At 66.3% G+C, this 22,154-nt stretch overlaps 2 protein-coding genes across 3 annotated transcripts in view; one reads left to right on the top strand and one right to left on the bottom strand.

Moving 5' to 3' along the window:
* The window catches only part of BOP1 (BOP1 ribosomal biogenesis factor), a 67,131-nt gene extending 55,081 nt beyond the window's left edge, over positions 1-12,050 (top strand). The window contains exons 4-16 of the mRNA XM_065629170.1: positions 5,458-5,612; positions 5,835-5,952; positions 6,052-6,153; positions 6,450-6,662; positions 7,179-7,340; positions 8,005-8,085; positions 8,408-8,477; positions 9,465-9,597; positions 10,393-10,573; positions 10,658-10,946; positions 11,075-11,159; positions 11,537-11,644; positions 11,775-12,050. Of these exons, the coding sequence (XP_065485242.1) occupies positions 5,458-5,612; positions 5,835-5,952; positions 6,052-6,153; positions 6,450-6,662; positions 7,179-7,340; positions 8,005-8,085; positions 8,408-8,477; positions 9,465-9,597; positions 10,393-10,573; positions 10,658-10,946; positions 11,075-11,159; positions 11,537-11,644; positions 11,775-11,928 (1,851 nt within the window). The 3' untranslated portion in view covers positions 11,929-12,050. The remainder of the gene's footprint in view (positions 1-5,457; positions 5,613-5,834; positions 5,953-6,051; positions 6,154-6,449; positions 6,663-7,178; positions 7,341-8,004; positions 8,086-8,407; positions 8,478-9,464; positions 9,598-10,392; positions 10,574-10,657; positions 10,947-11,074; positions 11,160-11,536; positions 11,645-11,774) is intronic.
* A 1,215-nt stretch (positions 12,051-13,265) lies between these two features.
* The window catches only part of MROH1 (maestro heat like repeat family member 1), a 65,295-nt gene continuing 56,406 nt past the window's right edge, over positions 13,266-22,154 (bottom strand). For both annotated transcript variants that reach the window (XM_065627373.1, XM_065627375.1), the window contains 6 exons: positions 20,419-20,607; positions 18,353-18,505; positions 18,129-18,263; positions 17,794-17,896; positions 16,352-16,417; positions 13,266-13,803 (listed from right to left, as the gene is read on the bottom strand). In XM_065627373.1, the coding sequence (XP_065483445.1) occupies positions 13,718-13,803; positions 16,352-16,417; positions 17,794-17,896; positions 18,129-18,263; positions 18,353-18,505; positions 20,419-20,607 (732 nt within the window). In that variant the 3' untranslated portion in view covers positions 13,266-13,717. The remainder of the gene's footprint in view (positions 13,804-16,351; positions 16,418-17,793; positions 17,897-18,128; positions 18,264-18,352; positions 18,506-20,418; positions 20,608-22,154) is intronic.

The raw sequence follows: 22,154 nt of genomic DNA, 5'->3' as shown, positions 1-22,154 counted from the left end.
TAGCCTGTCCCCGTAACGGTGCCAGCTCTGCGGAGCGCGCAGAAACCAGCACCTGCTGCGAGGCTCGACTTCGCCACCTGCCCCAAATCCCCCCCTGCTCCCCTGCCCGCGCGGGCAGCTCGAGCAGCCTCCTGCGGGCACACAGGGCGGGGGGATCGAGCAGGGACCCCGCGGGGACGCTCCTGGTTCCCTGTGCCCAAAGGAGACCCGGGCTTTGTGGGCGAAGTCCTGTGACCTGGCCCTGGCTTTGCTCTGCAAGGCTCTTGGCTCGGTGCATCCCCATGGCACAGATTTCACGGCACAGATGGTGGGCCCGGATCTTGGGGACCGTCGGGGCAGCCCCGTCCCCCCGCAGATCGGCTGCAGACCCGGCCGGGCTGAGCCCCACATTCTGCTCTCCCCTTGCCATCGGAGGGGACACGGCTGCTTTTGGTGACAGGAGACCGGCAACCCCCAGCAGCGGCAGCGCAAGATCCCGCTGGTGCAGCCGCATCCCGGCCCGCGGGGGCACTTCGTGCTGGGTTGATAAACGGCATTTTAACTTGGCCAGACCTGGGAACTGCCGTTTGCTGGGAGGCGTCGGTTTTCCGCGGGTTTTGGCGGTGCGGTCCCCAGCAGGAGCTCCGCACGGGCGCCGTCACTCCGTGCAGCGGTTTCCACCTTTGCCGTGCGCTACCGCGGTGAATCAGCGGTCGCAGCAGCTTCTGAAATCCAAGCCACTGTCATGTCCTCGCACAGCGCTGGGCGCTCTCCATGTGTGCTTTGGAAACCCGGGCTCCTGGAGGCATCTGCTTTCGTTTAGCTCCGCTAATGATCCTGCTTTTCTCCAGCACCTTCCATCCAAGTGCAGTCCCCGGGCCCTTTCCCTGCGCTGGCCGTCCTGGTGAGACGCGCGTCCGTGTCCCTGCGGCCCAGCTCCTCCGGCTCCAGACCAGGATGGGGAGCGACCCTGTGGGCAGGAGATGCTCAGCCCTGGGTCGGGCGGTAGCACCAGGCTCCCAAAGCTCTGGCTTTAAACAAGCAGAGGCATTTGGCACTGGAGACGCAGCCTCCCAACCCCTGGCTCTGCAGCTCTCCTGGCTTCCCAAAAAGCTTCCCCAATGCCCCAGTTTGGGCACTGCCAGCCCAGCCCTGGCAGGGCAGCAGAGCCCGGTGTAACCACCTTCTCCTGGGGCTGCTGCGGCTGCAGAGCTGTGGCCGGGGAGGCTGAAATTCCCCACTGCGATCCATCCCCTGCCACGGCTTTATTACCAGCAAGCTTGGCCTGGCTGCCGGTGGTGACGCCAGGGCTCCGGTGCGGAAGAGTGCTGCCTGCACCCGCTGCCTGCACCACCTGCCTGCACCCACTGCCTGCACTGCCTGCCTGCACCACCTGCCTGCACCCGCTGCCTGCACCACCTGCCTGCACCGCCTGCCTGCACCACATGCCTGCACCACATGCCTGCACCCGCTGCCTGCACCCGCTGCCTGCACCGCCTGCCTGCACCGCCTGCCTGCACCACCTGCCTGCACCCGCTGCCTGCACCGCCTGTCTGCACCACATGCCTGCACCCGCTGCCTGCACCCGCTGCCCTTGCCCTGCTCCCTGGACCGCGGTGCTGGGCCCTGGGGCAGTTCCCTTCATGGTCCCTTTTCAATCGTTGCAACCTGCCCTCCCCAGCTGGTGCTTTTCCTGCAGACACCTCGCCCCGGACTCTCGTCCTCGCAGAGGTGCCTGGTGCTCGTGCTGAACCCTTCCAAGCCCCCCCGTCCTCTGGGAAGCGCGCCTGGGGGTGCAGAGCCCTCTCCAGCTCTGCGCTCACCTCGGGGGCACCAAGACATCACGGGACCCCCCGCACCCCCTGGGCACACAGCCCTGGGCTCCGGGCTGGGGGGTGGGAGGGCTGAGCTTGCCCCGTCCCCTTTCTCCTCCACGTGGACCGGATATTTTCAAGAGAAGAATCTTTCCTACGAGGCTCTCCAGCTGCCAGGAATGTGCGTCTAGGAATGCCCAGGGTCCATCCAAGAACAACTTCCAGACGTGAGGCTGAGTGACGGCAGTCCCTCGCGCCGGGGCTGCAGACTCCCCCGCGCTGGCTGGGAGGATGCGGCTCGCCGGAGGCCATGTGTTACCGATGTGTTACCGACGTGTTACCGATGTGTTACCGACACGGGAGGCGGCCGCAGCGCCGAGTGGGTGGGTGGGAGGCGAGCGGAGGGGAGGGACAGGCTCTGGCTACCGGGCTGCTTCGGCAGCGCTAAGAAACTCCATCTGGGAGGAATTTGCTCCTTTCTCCGAGCTGCCGGGCTGGGGGGGACGTGGAGCCCGCTGCCGGGGGGATGCGGATCCCACCGCTGGGGATTAGCCCTGTGGGGGACCCACAGCCCGGCCATCCTCCCATGGTGGCCCCAGGCGTCTACATCCCTACGGGATTTTGTGGAGGCTGAGACCTTGGTCCTGACCTACCCAAGGGCACCGTCAGGGGTTTGGGCTTTGCTCCCTGCCCCAGCTGGGGACACGCGGTTGGGGCCTCCCAGTGTCCTCCCCAGCGGTCACTGGGGTGTCTGTGCCGGGCACATAAGCACCAGGGACAAGTGCATGGAGCATCTTGCCAGCGCTGAGCATCTCCTGCTTTGGGGTCCAGGATGGGGCAGGGGGTCCCCAGGACCCCCCCAGCATGCAGCCGGGCTGTGCACCCCCACGGCCACCACGGGACCCCGGGGTTTGCGTTAGAGGGAGAGAATTCCAAGCCTGCTGGGTTCCGGTCTGCGCTCCTGGCGAGAGCTTTGCCCAGGGATTCCTGCGCCGAGCGCGCAGCTCCTGGCACAGCCCCGCCGGCCTTTGGGAAGAGACGCCCAGTCTGGGCTTCCAGGCTCCAGGCAGCGCTCCCTGCGCAGCAGCCCGGGCTGGTAAAAATACTTGTTTGTCTCCCTGCTGCCGGTGTCTGTGCAGCGAGCCCCGCGCTGCAGAGCCAGCCCCGTGTGAGCGGTTCCCTGTGCACGTGGAGCGGGTGTTCGGCAGGGCCGGGAGAGCATCGCGCAGGGAAAAAGGGCAGAGAAAGCGAAGCTGCTCCGACCCCTCGGCCACAAAACCCGCACGCAGAAAGTTTGCATCCCCGTGTCATCACCCCGACATCCGTGCTGCTGATCTCGCTCTGCTGCACCGCTGCCCCTGCTCTGCCCGCGTGCCAGAACCGCAGCGTGGCCGGGGTCGGAAGGGACCGTGTCTCCAGAGCAGGAGACTCCACAACCTCCCTGGGCAGCCTGTTCCAGGCTCTGGCACCTCACAGCACCGAGGGCACAGGCAGGTGGTGACACAGGGCAGCTCCCGCCCCGCTGCCTGCGGGCAGGACTGTGACCCTCTCTGCATCTCTCCCGGCTCCGTGCCACCTGTGTCACCTCCAAACTCCTGCTCTGCCAGATCCTGGCACCCCTGACTGTGCCGATGCGGACCCCTGCGACCGAGCGAGCCGTGCGGAGGTGTGAGCACATCGGCACTGTGCTCCGGAGCAAGTGCTGCTAGAAACACGGCGGGTGCAGCCGGACAGACGGCCGTACCCCTCTGCCTCGTGCTGCTGGGAGCGTCCGTGTCGCACTCGGTGCTGAGAGCCGGAGCCCGCGCCAGGCATCGGCTCACGCTGACCCCGTTGCCATTCCCTTCTCGCCGCTGTGAGCTCCAGGAGGGGTCAGTGGGACAGAGCTGTCCCTGTGCTGTGGGGCCTCTGCCCAGCAGCCCCTTGGGGACCCTGTGTCCGCCACCTTGTGCAGAAGTCACCCTCCCGGGGGACGCGGCAGCCCTGGCCCCAGCAGACACGGCTGCTGCCAGCTCCTGCCTGCCCCAGCACCGGTATCACCGCGTCCCGTGGCCAGCGGCATCTCCCGGGGCTGTGCCAGGGCACCCCAGGGACAGGTGACAGCAGAGCCGCCTGCGCCGGCCTCCCAGAGACCTCTCGGATAACGGCTCTCCTGCTGCCAGCCACGGGATGAGGCTTCCCGAGCCGACAGCCCAGCGTCTGTCTGTCTGTCTGCACGGCTGGCTGTTTGCATGCTGCAAAGGGCAGCGACCCGGGGAGCTCAACCCGCAGGTGCTGGGGCTGTGTTGGGTCAGTCCTGGGTGGCCGGGGAAGCCCGCGGGGTCTCGGCTGTGCCCCAGCAGGACGCAGCTGCAGCCAAGCACGGTGACAGCATCCCGGGCTCATGCCGAGGGGGAAATTCCTGCCCGGGTCCCCCGGGGCTGCGTTTGTCCTGCGCTGACCCTGCTCGGGGGTGGCGGGGGGTCCGACGGGGTCCGGCGTGGCCGCGGGGCTCCCTCTGGCTCCGCCGGTCCCCGGGGGGCTCCGTGCTGTTTGCGGGTGTTGATGGGGACCAGATGGTGCCGCAGGGCGAGGGTGACCCCTGACTGCGGGGTGTGCGGGACACGGGTCACCCTCACACCTTGTCCCTCTGCGGCTGTAACTGAGGACGGGGTCTCTGTGTTCTGCAACGCGGGGGCAGCCGGGAGAGGCCGGAGGGTCCCCAGGGGCAGGATGGGGCTGGGCGAGGGGCAGGGGCTGGTGCTGGGGCCGGGCAGGACCCCGTGCTTTCCTGGCTGAGCTCCTGGGGGTCTCCTGGTGTCCGAGCCCTGTGCTGGGACAGCGGGTCCTGCGGGGGGACGGAGCTGGGGGAGTCCGAGCCCCACTGGGGGCTGGTTCCTGCCCCCGGCCTCTCGTGAAGGGAACCAGCTCCAGCGTTTCCTCCGCGTCCTGCAGCCTCCATCGGTCGAGGGACCGCAGGACAGCTCGTCTCCGTGGCGTGTCCCCGTGTGAGCTGGTGATGGGGACCGGAGCAGCTGTCTCCGTACTCCCTGCCAGCGCTGGGGACAAGACGTGGAGCCCGGTGGCATCTCCGAAACCTTCTCGTGGTGCTGCCGGTCCCCTCCACCAGCACCTGGGGACACCAGGGCTGCTCCTGCCCCACCACATGCCGCCCTGGCGGCCACCGTGCCGAGGGGAGGGCGGAAGCCAGCGGTGCGCTGGGCAGCGGGACAGGCAGCGGCTGGCGCGGTGCGTGCGTGCAGGGGAGCAGCGCTGGCAGCCGGCGGGCGGAAAATGTGAGGCTGTCCGCGGGACGGACGCAGGAATGTGCTCGGCCGCCTGCAGCCACGGCCACACTCCGGCGTCCCCGCTCACCCAGACGTGGAAAGGTTTTTAAAACCCTTCCCGCTGCGGGAGATGAGCCCGGGTGCCGCTCAGCTCGACGCGCAGCTCCGGCTGCCAACGCTCGTGCGCGGCTGCGGGGTTGGAGTCGTGCTTGCAGGCCAGACGCCCTCACCCCAGCGTTGGGGTTCGGTTGCTGCCCTCCCGGCCTCCCCCATCTTGGTGCACCCCTCTCCCGTCCCATGCCGCCCCGGGAGGGCTTGGGCCATCCTCGCTGCAAGCCACAGGCTTGGCGCGGTGTCCCCTGCTGTCCCCTCACTCCTCCTCCCTCCGTCCCCTCCAGGACATTCGCAACACAGTGGGCAACATCCCCATGGAGTGGTACCAGGACTTCCCCCACATCGGCTACAATCTGGACGGCAAGAAGATCTACAAGCCCATCCGGAACAAGGACGAGCTGGACATGTTTCTGGAGAAGATGGAGAACCCCGAGTACTGGTGAGCACGTCGGTGCACGGTTTGACGTGTCCACACACGTGCACACAAGCCGTGACACACGCCGACTGCCCGGGGCTGCAGAATTCAGGCTGGAGACCCCGAGATCTCCCGGTGTGACTCCTGACGTGTGGCTTTGGGAGCCCAGGGCTCCAAGGCTTGTCCCGCCACTGGGGACAGACGCTGCCGTCCAGCCCTAACCCTGTCCCCTTCATTTCCCCGCAGGCGAACGGTTCAGGACAAGATGACGGGCGCAGACATCAAGCTGACAGACGAGCAGGTGGAGCTGGTGCATCGGCTCCAGAGAGGGCAGTTTGGGGACGTCCACTTCAACCCCTACGAGGTAGGGTCACGGTGAAGCCCGGCGCTTGCTCCGAGCGCTGGGTGGCCCCGGGACAGGCAGGGACGGAGCCGCTGCCACATGCGTCTGTGTCTTCCCCAGCCGGCTGTTGACTTCTTCACCCACGAGGTCATGATCCACCCGGTGACGAATCGGCCAGCGGACAAGCGGAGCTTCATCCCCTCCCTCATCGAGAAGGAGAAGGTGAGAGTCCGACAGCTCCTGGCAGGAGCTGGGAGCACAAAGCCCAGCTGAAGGCTGGTGACTGCGGCTCTTCTCCTGTCCAGCTGTCCCTCCTGTCCCAGCCATCACCACTCAACCCCACAACTGTCGCTTCATGTCCACACGCAAACCTAGGCCAAGTCCCCTGGGCCTGTGCAACTCCCAGGGCAGCAAAGCTGTGCTCGGCGGCTTTTGGTTCCATCCCCACGTCCCACCCTCCTGCTCCCCACCCCCGCGGAGCCCCGTGGCTCCTGCCTCAACCTCTCCTCGCCCCGCAGGTCTCCAAGCTGGTCCACGCCATCAAGATGGGCTGGATCAAGCCCCGCAAGCCCAAGGATGACACACCCACCTACTACGACCTCTGGGCCCACGAGGACCCCAACTCCATCCTGGGCCGCCACAAGATGCACGTCCCGGCCCCCAAGATGAAGCTGCCTGGGCACGAGGAGTCCTACAACCCGCCCCCCGAGTACCTGCTCAGCGAGGAGGAGGTACGGGGGGGACACGGGACACACGGGGAGCTGGGGGGTTATGGGGACCCGAGGGGATCTGTGCTGGGGAGGGATCTGGAAAGGGCTGTTGCTCGGAAGGGCACCGTAGACACCACGTAGCATCGAGGTGAGTCAAAACCTTGCAATGAGAATTAAAGCAAAGGTTCCTCAGCAGCTTGAACCAAACAGAAGTGGGGTCACCTCCCCCTGTGACAGTGGGGTGCAGCCTCCAAGCTGAGGGGTGTCCTGGTGTGGGGTTTCTCCTGGCACACTGTGTCCAGAGCCACGTTCAGCCCAGAGAAGGGGCTCGGGGAGGAAAAAACAGGCAGCAGAACCCCCGGGACAGACGGGGGATGCTGGGGCAGAGAGGGTAAAGCACGGTGCCTCCCAGAGCGGTGTGAGAAACCAGCTCCAGGATGGTTCTTACTGGGCTCGGGGGACGTGTTGGGCCGGGGCAGCGGCACCTCTGCATCAAGGGGTCCTGCTGACCCGGGCTCCGTCCCCTCCATCCCACAGAAGCTGGCATGGGAGCAGCAGGAGCCGGCCGAGCGGAAGCTGAACTTCGTGCCGCAGCAGTACCGGTGCCTGCGCGCCGTGCCCGCCTACCCCCGCTTCATCCACGAGCGCTTCGAGCGCTGCCTGGACCTCTACCTCTGCCCACGGCAGCGCAAGATGCGGGTGAGGGCTTCTCCTACCCCTGGCTGTCCTGGGGACAGGTCACACTGGCCTCTGGGCACTCCTGGCTGTGTCGTCAAGTCACGCAGCTGGGGACCACAGAATCACACAGAATCCCAGAATGTCAGGGGTTGGAAGGGACCTCGAAAGCTCATCCAGTGCAACCCCCCGCCGGAGCAGGAACACCCAGCTGAGGTTACACAGAAGGTGTCCAGGCGGGTTGGAATGTCTGCAGAGAAGGAGACTCCACAGCCTCCCTGGGCAGCCTGGGCCAGGCTCTGGCACCCTCACCGGGAACAAGTTTCTTCTCATATTCAAGTGGAACCTCCTGTGTTCCAGTTTGCACCCATTGCCCCTTGTCCTGTCACTGGTTGTCACCCAGAAGAGCCTGGCTCCATCCTCCTGACACTCCCCTTTTCCATATTGATCCCCATGAATGAGTCAGCCCTCAGTCTCCTCTTCTCCCAGCTCAAGAGCCCCAGCTCCTCAGCCCGTGATGCTCTGGGGCACAAACTGCTGCTGCCATGGGCCTCTTGCCCCTCGCCTGCTCGCAGCATCAGCCCCAGCTCACCGCAGAGCTCCTGTGCTGGGATGGGTCTGTCCCCGAGCTTGCAAAATCCGTCCCTCTGGCACAGCCCGGTTGTGTCTCACCACCCGCCTCTCGCAGGTGAACGTGGACCCCGAGGACCTGATCCCCAAGCTGCCGAAGCCGCAGGACCTGCAGCCCTTCCCGACCACCCAGGCACTGGTGAGTGGATGCGCGGAGCCCGGGCGGGGGTTCTGTGCACACCCGTGGCTCTGGGCTGTCCCCAAGCCGGTCCTGGTGAGCCTTGGTGCGTCCACGCGCCTGTGACGGCTGTTCTGGGCAGAGCGGGGCCCGGCCTGTGGTGTGTGAAGCAGGACAGGGCTCAGCACCGTCACCGAGGGGCAGAACGGGCGACCAGTCCCGGGAAAAGAGCAGGGTCCTGGGTTTGGTCGTGCAGGGGGGTCGGTGGCAGTGCGGGGACGTCTCCACAGAGGAGCCGTGGGGCTGTGTGGGGCCCTCACCCGCCTCCCGTGTCCCTCCCCAGATCTACCGCGGCCACAGCAGCCTGGTGCGGTGCCTCAGCGTCTCTCCCAGCGGGCAGTGGCTGGTCTCAGGTGAGGCTTCACCCCCCAAACCGCGGCACCGCGGCCACGCCGGGCACCCCACCGCTGGAGCTGGTCCCAGTGTCACCCCCCAGCACGGGACTGGTCCCAACATCACCAGCGCAGGGCTGGGAGCAGCCGCGCTGCTGCCTTGTGCACATGTGACAGCCGGGGCTGCCGTGAGCTCCCTGGCCGCCCCCCAACCGCCACACGGCCATGGGGGGAGCCGGGGAGCACCCCTGGGGTCCTGCGGCTGCCCAGCAGTGTCCCCCCAGCCTGCGGAAAGTTGCGGGGCCTCCAGGAGCCTCCGTGGGTTTTTCCAGCGGCTCCGGGGACCCCACCCAGGAGCCGGCGTGTCCCCCCGGGCTGGCAGTGGAGAAAGTGAGGCTGGAGGCGCGAGCGTGGAGGCTGCGCTGCCGGCGGAGGCTGGAGATGGAGAGCAGATGGCAGTTTAACAGCCCGCAGCGGCACATGTGCTTTTTATAGCGCTGGAGTTTCCAGGCTGCCAGCTCCCGGTGGCCGCCGTGCCGGGCGGTTGCACAACGTGGAATTCCTGGCCCCGGGCTGGGAAAGTGGCTGAGATCAGGCGTTAAAAATAACCCGACCTGCGGGGACACGCGCGCTGCCGGCTACCTGCTCCTGCCCGCGGAGCCGCCGCATCGCCGTGCCGCGCCGTGCCGAGCCGGGCCCGCTGCCAGCACAGCAGCTGCGCCGGGAGCCGCGCGCGTCAGGAGGGGACCCCGGGCAGAGCCGCGGTGCCGGGGGGAGCGCGGTGGGGGCCTGTTCTCTCGGCAGCGGCCCCCGGTCACGTCTCGTGGTGCTGGAGCCGCTGCCATGCGGACTCGCGGGCGCTGGGGCGCGGCTGCGGTGCTCCCAGTGCTCCCCCCGAGGGCTGCGGGCAGGGACGGTGCTGTGGGGCGCAGGGCCGCTCCCCCCAGCTCAAGGACCTCCGCGGCAGCCCCTGGTGCAGCGTCCTTGTCCCCCCTGTCCCCTCCGCAGGCTCGGATGACGGCACGGTGCGGTTCTGGGAGGTTTGCACCGCGCGCTGCATGAAGACGCTGCCCGTGGGCGGCGTGGTGAAGAGCATCGCCTGGAACCCCAACCCCACCGTCTGCCTGGTGGCCGTAGGCGTGTGAGTGTGCCAGCGCGTCCCTTCCTCCTGCCGGAGCTCCCGGAGCCGCGGCGGGTGCTGGTTTTCCTCTCCCAACCCCTGTCCAGCCCCTCAGGAGCTCTTGTCACTCCCGGCACCCCAGCAGCGAGGACGGCCACACCGCGGGGCGCGAAGCCACCTCTGCTCGCTGTCCCCCTGCCTCTCACTGCGTTTGGTGGCCCTTGCTCTGTCCCCACCATCCTCCCTGGGGCACTCGGGCTGTGACAGAGCTCGCCCAGATCCTCTCCCTTGTCCCTTTGGTGGCCTGGTGGCTCACGGTGTCCCACGTGTCCCTCCCCATGGCCCTGGCCCTGTGCCGGGGCCATCCCGTGGTGGCACTGGGCTCCCGGGGGGTTCCTTGGAGCGGCTGAGGGAGCTGGGGGTTCAGCTGGAGAACAGGAGCTGAGGGGAGACCTTCTGATCTCTGACCTGCCTGAAAGGAGCTTGGAGCCAGGGGGGTCGGGCTCTGCTCCCCAGGAACAAGCGCCAGGAGCAGAGGAAACGGCCTCAAGTTGCGCCAGGGGAGGTTGAGGTTGGATCTGGGGAACAATTTCTTCCCCAAAGGGCTGTGGGGCATTGGAACAGGCTGCCCAGGGCAGTGCTGGAGTCACCGTCCCTGGAGGGGCTGGACAGACGGACATGAGGTTCTCAGGGACAGGGGGCAGCGCCGGGGGTGGGGGAACGGTTGGACCCAATGATCTTGAGTGTCTTTTCCAACCCAAATGATTCCGTGATTCCTCGGCCGTGCCCTGACCTGTCCCTCTTCCCGCGCCGCAGGGAGCAGTCGGTGCTGCTGGTGAACCCCTGTCTCGGGGACAAGCTGCTCTACGGGGCCACCGACCAGCTGCTCGAGTCCTACGTGGCGCCGGAGGAGGAGCGAGTGCAGCCCGTGCAGTGGGTGACGGCCACCGCGGAGCAGCACGGCAAAGGCGTCCGGCTGCTGGTCCAGCACAGCAAGGTGGGGATGGGGCGGCCCCGCGGGAGCCGGGCTGTCCCCGCTGCGGGCTCTGACCCCGGGCTGTCCCCTCCCCGCTCTCCGCAGGCCGTGAAGCAGGTGACCTGGCACGGCAAAGGCGACTACTTCGCCAGTGTCGTGTCTGACAACAGCAACATGCAAGTGCTGATCCACCAGACCAGCAAGCGCTGGAGCCAGAACCCCTTCCGCAAGAGCAAGGGGCTGGTGCAGTGCGTCCTCTTCCACCCCATCCGCCCCTACTTCTTCGTGGCCACCCAGCGCTACGTCCGCGTCTACAACCTCCTCAAGCAGGAGCTCACCAAGAAGCTGATGACGAACTGCAAGTGGGTGTCCAGCATGGCCATTCACCCCGGAGGTACGTGGGCCGCGTGGTCCCCGAGTTGCTGCCAGGTCCCGTGAGCCGGTGTGGAGCGTCCCTGGGGTGCAGGCCAGACACCCCGGGCTTCGCTGGTGACCCCAGTAACACCCAGTTCCCTCTCACAGGTGACAACATCATCTGCGGCAGCTACGACAGCAAGCTGGCCTGGTTCGACCTGGACCTCTCCACCAGACCCTACCAGCTGCTGCGGTGAGCGCCCAGCTCTGCCTGCTCCCCAAAACCTGCCCACAGCCCCCAAACACCCTGCGGCCTCTTCCTGGGGCCGTTCCCTCTCCTGGGATGTGGCAGCCCCCGCGGGGCTGTGCCAGGAGCCGCCGTCCCTGCCCCGTGTGTTGGTGTCTCACGGCGCGGTGACAGCTCTCCCGGGGACAAAGCCTCTGCGGCAGGAGGTGCTGGGCTGCTTTGAGCTGCTCCCAGCAGGTCCCGGTCTGTCCCAGTTGCCCCCTCCCGTACATACGGCTGTTCGCAGCAGAGCTTGGGGTCCGTACAGCCTGGCCCTGTGGCCAAGGGTTGGGGACAAGGACAGTGTCCATCCCTCGCCCTGACACCGCGTCCTCTGTCTGCAGGCACCACAAGAAAGCGCTGCGGAGCGTGGCCTTCCACAAGCGCTACCCGCTCTTCGCCTCGGCCTCGGACGACGGCACCGTCATCGTGTGCCACGGCATGGTCTACAAGTAGGTGCTCGGGGTCGGCTCCCCTCTCCCGGGGAGCGCTTTGTGGGGGGCAGCGGTTGGAGGTGCCGCTGGGGTGCCCCAGGGAGGGCAGCGGGAGCCGGAGCGCCGCGCTGACCGGTCTCCTCCGCAGTGACCTGCTGCAGAACCCGCTGCTGGTGCCCGTCAAGGTGCTGAAGGGCCACACGCCGACCCTGGACCTGGGCGTCCTGGCCGTGCTCTTCCACCCCACTCAGCCCTGGGTCTTCTCCTCGGGCGCCGACGGCACCGTCCGCCTCTACACGTAGCATCACCCCCCGCCAAAACCAGCGCCCGGCGGGCGAGGGGCAGCGCCGGGACCACCGCGCTCCGCCGGGAGCTCCGCACGCAGGCTCCTGGAGCCTCTCTCATTAAACTCGTTTGGATACAACCCTGTGCCACCTTGTCCTGCGTCACCGGCTCAGCCCAGGCTGGACTGACACTGTGGGGACACAGGGAACCCCCGCCAAAACCCGCTGGGTGCCGCTGCCCCCGGCCCAGCACGGTGCCCTCCGGTTGTCACGGAAGGGAGAGACAGAAAGGGGGGTGGGAGGACGGACAGGAGATGGGATGAGTTGATCTCAGCCCTCTCCAGGCTCTCAAGCTGCCCCCAGCTCCAGCCCCCTCACCCCTCATCATGGGGAGGCTGGGGGGGCATCACCTGAGCCCTGCACCCCCACCGTCACCCCCACGTGCCAGCCCTGGGGTGCGGTGGCTCCTGGGCCGCAGCAGGTCCCAGCCCCGTGCCCGGGATGGGCACCCACCACCGGGACCCCGAACCCCACAGCCGCCCCCAGGGGCACCCAGTGCAGGGACATGGCCAGCAGGCAGCCCCAGCCGTGCCCGGAACGCGTTAGCCCCCCCCAGCACCCCTCTAACCCCAGCGCCACCCCAGAGTCCCTGGGGGGTCACCCCAGCAGAGGAGCCCCAGGGCTGCCCCACAGCCCACACATGAGCTCAGCACCGGCCACAGGCTGGGGGGGCACCCAGGGGGACCCCCCCAGCTTCCATGGGACATGGCTGGGGGCTGCTGGCAGCCAGCGGGACCCCCCCAGCACACAGCACCCCCACTGCGGGGTCCCAGGTCACCTGGACTTGTCCCCGAGGGGGACACAGGGCCAGAGCTGGCACCAAACTGCTGCCAGGGGCCCCCCCTGGGGCTTCCACTGAACAAAACCACCATGGGGGTGCCCCCCCGGTCACTGTGCAGGCTGGTGGGGCAGGGGGGGCTGGCACAGCCCAACCCCGGAATCCCCCATCCCCTCCCAGCAGCTCCGCTGCCCTGGCTTGTTCACTATGAGCCCTAATGACCCCTGGGTGCGCAGGAAGCTCAAGGCGTTTGCACCTGCCTGGCCCCCCCCAACACGCCGTGTACCCCCCAGGAACGGGCAGCGGCAGCAGCTGGGACAGGGGCAGCACCCAAAGGACAACAAGAGCCCAGAGGTGACCGGAGCAGGGACAGAACCTCTGCCCGCCGGGGGGACCTGGCCAAGGAGGGCGAAGAGACCCCCGCAGGTCCCTCCCCACGGACCCCCCAGCACAACCCGGCTCACACGGGTACGGGGGGGCACCCCCGTCCCCCTTCACCCCACCGCAGCTCCCGGGGAGCACAGAGCTTTATTTAAAAACACATTTATGTACATGTGTGGTGAGGGGACAGTGACATTCATGGAGTGGGGCCCTGGTGGCGGGGACAGGGCCCTGTGTTCAGCAGCGGGGAGCGGGGGGGGCGACGAGGGGCTGCAGGCAGCCGCGGGAGGACCCGGGGACGCCGCCACCCCCCCGCTCCAGCCTCCCCCTCCACCAAGGTCCCCCGGGACCCTCATCCCAAAAGTCAACCAGGACCCGCAGAGAAGAACCGTGTGTCCCCCGTGGCCCCGGTCCCGGGCGGGGGGTGACAGAAGCGCGGGCCCCCCCGGGCTGGTGAGAGCGGAGGAGGACGATGGCGCTGCCGCGGGTGCCGGGTGCAGGAAGACGTGGCGGTGCCCGGGAGGGGCCCGGGCGCGGGGCCGCTGACCCCAGTATTGCTGCGGCGGTGGCACTGGCGCGTCCCGGCGCTCACAGGATCCGCACCAGGCGGCCCAGCGTCTCGGCCACCTTGACGCGCACGGCGGGGACGGGATCCTTCAGGAGCAGGTTCAGGGCTGGAAGGAGCAGAGCACAGCGGGGCTGGGGGGGCTGCAGCGCCGGGACCCCCCGTGCCCGCAGCAAAGCCACGTCCTGGCTGTGCTGTCACACGGGGACGAGAAACCGCGCTCGCGGGGACGCTCGGTCCCTCTGCCAGCGCCCCCGTCACGCCCCCCAGGGGAAAACCTATCGCTCCTACAGCTCCTATAGCTGCTCCAGCTGTTAGAGCTGCTCCGCACCCCCAGGAGCCCCCAGCCCCGCGGCCCAGGGGACCGATGCGACGGCAGCAGGACGGGGCTGCTGGCACCAGGAGGGGTCCCTGGGGCACAGGCTGGAGCTGGGGGGGCTCCCGGGGGGCCCGGGAGGGGAGCGGAGCCCCCGGGGGCCCGCGGGGCCGTGCAGACGCTGGCGGGGCCAAACCTCCCCTATCAGCGCGATTTCCTAACGCCTGGAACGGCTCCCGGTAGTAAGAAAACAATCCAGGTAGTTTTTCCTACCAGTAAAAAACATAATAATATTTTTCCAGTAGCTTGTTTACCCGGTGCAGGCGAACCCTCTCCCCTCCCGGGTGCCCCCACTGCCGCTCCCTGATTTCTGTGCCCATTCCCCCGATTTCCGTGCCCGTTCCCCTGATTTCTGTGCCCGTTGCCGTGATTTCCACGGCCGGTGCCGGGGACCCCCGGGTGGGCGGCGATCCGCCCCCCGGCCCCCGCGCCACTCAAGACGGGAAGCTCAGCAACCCAAGCCGGGGCCGCTCGCTCCAGCGATTACTCACACACGGGCAGATTATCTTTCACTTGTTTCTAACAGACAGGCCTCTTTCTTCTGGAAGGGCTTGGGGAGCCAACGGAAAGATAGTTTTTCCTTTTTTAGTGTTTTTTAAGCTCCCTTGGAACAATCCGAAAGTTTCCATGCATTACTATATACTATGAGGTCACTAGTGACAGGGAAAAAATCCCTGAAATCCAGGAAAATTACTTAACTCTGCTCCAAAATGCCACCAGCTTCAAGTCGACTTTTTATGAGCCCTTCAGAACGAGCCTCAGCTCTGCCTTTTAACGGTTAACACGTTGCAAACAAAGCGCTGCGAGTCCCTCCTGCTCACGCCAAAGCCACCGCAAACACCCGGGAGCCCCTCGGAGCCCCCGGCGCCGCTGGGGGGGTCGTTCGGCACCCACAGTCAGCGCCTGGGTGAGGTGCGAGCTCGGCCCCGGACGCCGCAGGGTGCAAACCAGGTCCCACCGCAGCGGCCGCCCCGGCGGCTCGGCCCCGGCGGCACCGCGGGTCTCCGGTCCGGCCCCCCCGCCACACCTGCCCGCAGGTGCCGGGCTGGTCCCGGCCACAGCCCCGGCTGCACCGGCCGAGCGGGAGGTCGGGGACATTCCCCGGGGCACCCGCAGCTCGCCCAGGAGGGGAGCACAGAACCACAGAGACACAGAGACACAGGGGTTGGAAGGGACCTCGAAAGCTCACCCAGTGCAACCCCCCGCCGGAGCAGGAACACCCAGCTGAGGTTACACAGAAGGTGTCCAGGCGGGTTGGAATGTCTGCAGAGAAGGAGACTCCACAACCTCCCTGGGCAGCCTGGGCCAGGCTCTGGCACCCTCACCGGGAACAAGTTTCTTCTCATATTCAAGTGGAACCTCCTGTGTTCCAGTTTGCACCCATTGCCCCTTGTCCTGTCACTGGTTGTCACCCAGAAGAGCCTGGCTCCATCCTCCTGACACTGCCCCTTTCCATATTGATCCCCATGAATGAGTCAGCCCTCAGTCTCCTCTTCTCCAGCTCAGAGCCCCAGCTCCTCAGCCTTTCCTCACACGGGAGATGCTCCACTCCCTCCAGCATCTTGGTGGCTGCGCTGGACTCTCTCCAGCAGTTCCCTGTCCTGGAGCTGAGGGGCCCAGAACTGGACACAATATTCCAGATGAGGTCTCCCCAGGGCAGAGCAGAGGGGCAGGAGAACCCCTCTGACCTACTGACCACCCCCTTCTAATCCCCCCAGGTCCCATTGCCCTTCCTGGCCACAAGGGCCCAGTGCTGGCCCATGGTCACCCTGCTGTCCCCAGGACCCCCAGCTCCCTTTCCCCTACACTGCTCCAACAGCTCGTTCCCAACCTACACTGGACCCTGGGGCTGTTCCTGCCCAGACACGAGACTCTGCACTTGCCCTTGTTCTATGTCATTAATTTCTCCCCGCCCAGCTCTCCAGCCTGCCCAGGGCTCTGGATGGCAGCACAGCCTCCCAGTGTCAGCCGCTCCTCCCAGTTTGGTGTCACCAGCAAACCCGCTGACAGTCACTCTATTCCCTCATCCGAGCCGTTGATGAATATACTGAACAGCACTGGTCCCAGCACCGACCCCTGAGGGACTGCACTGCATACCGGCCTCCAGCTGGACTCAGGAGGACTTAGCAGGACCCCATTGCAGCCCCGTCCTCCTGCGACAGCCCAGAGCTGGGGGTCCCCAGCCCCAGGCAGGAGCCTCGGGGACAGCAGAGGTTGGGGAGCCCCATCCCGTGGGGCTGAGCCGAGTCCCCGCTCTCCCGCAGCGGCAGCACCGACTCACCCGAGATGAGCTGGTCCAGGTCCACCTGCGGACTGTGCTCGTCGTCCACGTGCAGCACCAGGAAGCCTGAGGAGGAGTTTCAGAGTCAGGGCTTGGGCTGGATCCCACTGAGGAGCCAGGTAACGGTGTCACCGGGCACCAGGACACTCGTCCCCATGTCAGCACCTTGTGTGAAACCTCCATGGAAACCCCACAATGACCGCTCAGGAAGCCCATCGTGGGTGTTATAGAATCACAGAATCATTTTGGTTGGAAAAGCCCCTCGAGCTCATCAAGTCCAACCGTAACCCACCCCCGGCACTACCCCCTGTCCCTGAGAACCTCATGTCCGTCTGTCCAACCCCTCCAGGGATGGTGACTCCAGCACTGCCCTGGGTGACACCTCAACATGCGCCCTATGGAGATTCCCACCAGCATTTCTGTCCCTGCAGAACTTCTCCTAACGCATCGCTGGGTGCAGCCGAGGCCTGTGCTGAAAGCAGCAAAACCTCCCTCCACGCGCAATAAAAGCAAAAAGCAAATAAAAGCAAAGCTGGGCACTGTCCACCCTCCTCGGGAAGGAGGAACCACAGAAACGCTCGGAGCTGCAGACACGGGGCTGAGGCAGCTGCTCAACCCCCACGCTGGGCACTGGGGAGGCCAAACCCCGAATCCTGGGGGCAGTTTGGGCCCCTCACGCCAAGAAAGGCCTTGAGGTGCTGGAGCGAGTTGGGAGAAGGGAACGGAGCTGGTGAGGGGCTGGAGCACAAGTGTGATGGGAGCGGCTGAGGGAGCTGGGGGTTCAGCTGGAGAACAGGAGCTGAGGGGAGACCTTCTGATCTCTGACCTGCCTGAAAGGAGCTTGGAGCCAGGGGGGGTCGGGCTCTGCTCCCCAGGAACAAGCGCCAGGAGCAGAGGAAACGGCCTCAAGGGGAGGCTGAGGTTGGATGTGGGGAACAATTTCTTCCCCAAAGGGCTGTGGGGCATTGGAACAGGCTGCCCAGGGCAGTGCTGGAGTCACCGTCCCTGGAGGGGTTGGACAGACGGACATGTGGTTCTCAGGACATGGGGCAGGGCCAGGGCTGGGGGAGCAGTTGGACTCGATGATCTTGAGGGGCTTTTCCACCCAAAATGATCCAATGATTCTGGCCACGCTGCTCGTCCCACTGTAACCTCCCCCACATGCTGCCCTGAGCCTGGGGACCCCGGACGCGATGGACCCAGCTGGTCCAGGCCCTATCAAGGGTGTCATCCGTGCGACCCACCGCTGCGGCAAACCGGGCTCTGTGCCGGCGTTGCCCACGGCAGGCGGTTACCAAAACCATGGCCAACCGGCGCTTCCCAGGGCTCTGCTGGGCACGGGGACTGAAACATCCCCAGGACCACACAACCCACCACGTGCCATCGCAGGGAGGGGACACCCCAAAGCCCGAGGGGCGGCCTGGGACCCCCGGCAGCCGTACCGATGAACATGGGCGCAGCGGCGCGGATGTCCACCCAGCTGCTCTTGAAGTAGAAGAGGTTGGTTGAGATCAGGCGGTTCAGCATCTCCGGGTAACTCTGCATCTGGGAGAGAAACAGCCGCCGGGACGTCACGCGGGACACGCCACCGGCTGTCCCCAGCGCTGCCACCGTCCCCTCAACGCCTGGAGGTCCTGGGGGGCTGAGGAACCCACCGTGCTGGGGGGAGCTGCCCTGTGAGCACCTTACGGACCAGGAGCCCCACACGAGCCCCACCGGGCGGCACTGAGCCCCAGGCAGCGCCGGCCCCGGTGCCGCGGGCTCCGCGGCCGCTCACCAGGTGTTTGCAGACGTTGTTCATGAACTCGCCGTAGTGCAGGCTCCTGTCCTCGCGCAGGTGGTTCAGGAACATGTCGCAGAGCCCCTCGCAGCCCATGCTGGGGCCGCACATGCGCAGAGCGAACTTGCAGGCCTGCGGCACAGAGAGCGGGGGCTGCGGCGTGCGCCCCGGAGCTCGGCACCGCGCCGGGGTCGAGCGTCCCCCCGCAGTGGGACACTCACCTTGACAACCTCCGGCTTGGGGTCCTGCAGGTGCAGCAGCAGCGTCACCAGCCCGTTGAGGATCTGCTCGAAGAAAACCTCGCAGTCACCTTCGCTGAACCTGCTCAGGTTGCCGAAGAGCACGATGGACGAGTGGCGGAGCTCGGGCTGCTCCTGCGGGCAGAGGGGACGAGCGCGGCTCAGCGGGGACACGCGGGCGCTGGGGACACGCTGGGCACGGCTGGTGCCACCACCCTCCGTCCTGCTGCTCGGGCTGGGGACACCAGAGCAGCAGGAAAAACGCTGCATCTGTCCCGGAGCCCCAGCACCTCCTGCCCCGGCTGCCCCAGTCCCCAGCTGCGGGACCTCAGCTTTCATTTTGGTTTTGAAAACTATTTTAGATGATTCTTCACCAGGGAATAAGAAAACCACCCATGGGCTGAGGACAGGCTGTGTTGGGGGTGTAAAGTCACTCCACAAAAACACAGCTCCCCCCCAGCCTCTTCATCCCGAATTCCAGCCGCCAGCATCCCCGTTTGCTCCTGCTGGTCGGGAGCCGCCCAGGCACCGGCAGCACCCAGGAGGTGCTGGGGACCCAGCTCGGGGGTGGGGGTCTCCATGCTGCACCCCCAGCTGCTGTCCCATGCCCACTCAGCGCCAGGACAGAGGACGAGGCTCAAGCTGAGCAGAAGCAGCCAGCTTCCCCGCGGTGATGCTGGAGGGGTTTGGGGATGGACTGCAAAGGGCAGTGAAACCCCCCAGGACAGACACCCACAGAGGATTTCTCCCCTCTCCCCGGCCTCCCGGTGCCCATAGTACCCAGCGCTGGCTCAGCCCCGCACCCAGAGCTGCCTGGGGGGATCGAGGTCCCAGCAGATAAAGCAACGGGCACCTCAGCTTCCCCCCGCACCGTGTTCTGTGCCGAGCTCCAAGCTCCATCCCCCGGCCCTGCAGCGCTGCTGGCACCCCGGGATGTGCCCATAGCACCCAGGACACGTCCTGCAGCACCCCGGGATGTGCCCATAGCACCCAGGACACGTCCTGCAGCACCCCGGGATGTGCCCATAGCACCCAGGACACGTCCTGCAGCACCCGGGGATGTGCCCATAGCACCCAGGACATGTCCTGCAGCACCCCGGGATGTGCCCATAGCACCCGGGACATGTCCTACAGCACCCGGGACATGTCCTGTAGCACCTGGGAATGTGCCTGTAGCACCCAGGACATGTCCCATAGCACCCAGGGATGTGCCCATAGCACCCGGGACACGTCCTGCAGCACCCCGGGATGTGCCCATAGCACCCAGGACACGTCCTGCAGCACCCCGGGATGTGCCCATAGCACCCAGGACATGTCCTGCAGCACCCAGGGATGTGCCCCATAGCACCTGGGACATGTCCTACAGCACCCGGGACATGTCCTGTAGCACCTGGGGATGTGCCTGTAGCACCCAGGACATGTCCCATAGCACCCAGGACATGTCCTGTAGCACCCCGGGATGTGCCTGTAGCACCCAGGACATGTCCCATAGCACCCAGGACATGTCCTGTAGCACCTGGGGATGTGCCTGTAGCACCCAGGACATGTCCCATAGCACCCAGGACATGTCCTGTAGCACCCCGGGATGTGCCTGTAGCACCCAGGACATGTCCCATAGCACCCAGCACATGCCCAGAGCACCTGGGACATGCCTGTAGTATCCAGGATGTGCCCGTAGCACCCAGGACATGCCCATAGCACCCCGAACATGGCCACAGCACCCAGAACATGCCCGTAGTACCCAGGACATGCCTGTAGCACACAGGGACGTGCCAGTAGCAACCAGGGATGTGCCTGTAGCACCCCAGGACGTCCCATAGCACCCAGGACATGTCCTGTAGCACCCAGGACATGCCCGTAGCACCCAGCGCTGTGCCCATAGCACCCGGGACATGTCCTGTAGCACCCAGGACATATCCTGTAGCACCAGGACATGCCCATAGCACCGAGCAGCCTCCCGCACACATTATGTGGCTCCGGCTCAGCAGAGGAGCCATTTCAGAGGCTCCGGCAAAGGCAGGAGCCCAGCCCCGCCGGGCCAGCCTTACGCTGTCGAAGAAGGGCCGGATGCGGATGGCGATGTGCAGCAGCATGGACTGGATGTCCCTCTCCTCCACGTGGCCCAGCAGCTTGGACAGGCTGGACATGGCCTCCAGCGCAACCAGGTTGTGCGGGTCGTCCTTGTCATCCAGGCCGTTCACCATGGACGCCAGGAGCTTGGCCCCGTGTTTCCTCACCTGCGAGGGACGGGGAGAGAAAAGTGGTCCCAGGCAGGGACACATCCCCCGGGTCCTGCCCCAGCCAGAGGGAAACCGGAGTTCGGAGCGCTGCGGGCAGAGCGGGCTCGGCAGCGGCCGGTGCTTGTGCGCGGCGAGCGCTTTGCCGCGGGCGTCGCTTCCCTCCCGCTGGACCCGTCACCACAGCGTGCCGCTGCGCGGTTACAGCTGCTGTACCCACGGCAAAGGGGGAAATTCAATTAGCGTAAACCACGTTAAGTCACTTAATCCTGAGTACCCGACTCTGCGAACTACACTGCGCTACCCAGAGTGGCGTACGGAGTGCAGCTGGGAAGGGACAAGGACGGACAGACGGACCGCTGCCCCTGAGCCAGCCGGCACGGCAGGAACCCCCCGCCCCACAGCTGCCCGGCGGCGCTCCAGACGCTGCGTCCCCAGCACGGTCCGGGCTGGGACCCCTGCGCTGCGGCGGCGCGAGCGGAGGAGCCGGCAGCGGCTCTGCCATCGCCACAACCACAGACCTCAGAGGGTTCGGGTTGCAGGGCCCTTAAAGCTCCCCCAGCGCCCCCCTGCCATGAGCGGGGACATCGGCACCAGCTCAGGGTGCTCAGAGCCCCGTCCAGCCTGGCCTGGGATGTCTCCAGGGATGGTTCAGCCACCACCTCTCTGGCCAACCTGGGCCAGGCTCTCGCCACCCTCAGCGTGACAAATTTCTTCTTTATATCCAGCCTGAATCTCCCCCCTTCAGTTTCAAACCATCACCCCTTGTCCTATCGCAACAGGCCCTGCTCAAAAGTCTGTCCCCATCTTTCTTATTGACCCTTTTAAGTACAGAAAGGCCGCACTAAGGTCTCCCTGGAGCTTCTCCTCCCCAGGCTGAAGTGGCAGGGGCTCATCACCGCCCTCCTCACCCTCAGCGGCCTGCACTGTCAGCACCACTCGTTTCTCCCTTCCCAAAGTGCCGGATGCTGTCAGAGCAGATGCCAGCAGAACACGGCAGATCACGGCAGCACGTTGTCTGTCTGCCCGTGACCTTTCCTTAGGGTCCGGCACAGGTGAGCGCGGGAGCGGGGCCCGGCAGAGCCGGGACGGCCGCGGGGTCGGGCCGGCAGCCCCAGGCAGCCCGATGCCCACGGGGTTCGCGGCACCGGCTCGTCTCCTGGGCAGGAACAGGGGTTCAAGCCGCCACTTCGCGGCTGCGAGGAGCATCTGGAGCAGCCGCCAGCCACCTCCGCGCATCCTCGCGGCGAAACCCTGCGAGCGCAGCCGCGCTGTCCTGCCCTCCCCGTGTGCCGCTCCACGGAGCCTCCGCCGGCACCGACCGCGGCGCTTGGGAGAGCGGAGACACCGACTGCTGCCCACCCGAACCCCACCGGAGAGACAGGGATCGCTTCGCTTTTAACGACCCCTTTATCGACCAGCAAACCCCTGCGGAGCAGCAGGGAGGAGCGACGGGCTGCGATGCTGCTGCCTGCGTGGGCAGTGACACAGGGGACCCGGCTTGTTTGGGCCAGGCTGTGTCCCCCCAGGGTTCGCAGAGTCATTTT

This window comes from Caloenas nicobarica, chromosome 2 (genome assembly GCF_036013445.1).
Source record: "Caloenas nicobarica isolate bCalNic1 chromosome 2, bCalNic1.hap1, whole genome shotgun sequence".
NCBI classification, from domain to species: Eukaryota; Metazoa; Chordata; class Aves; order Columbiformes; family Columbidae; genus Caloenas; species Caloenas nicobarica.
Note: the sequence above shows the minus strand (reverse complement) of the source record. Positions and strands in the feature narration are given on the sequence as shown.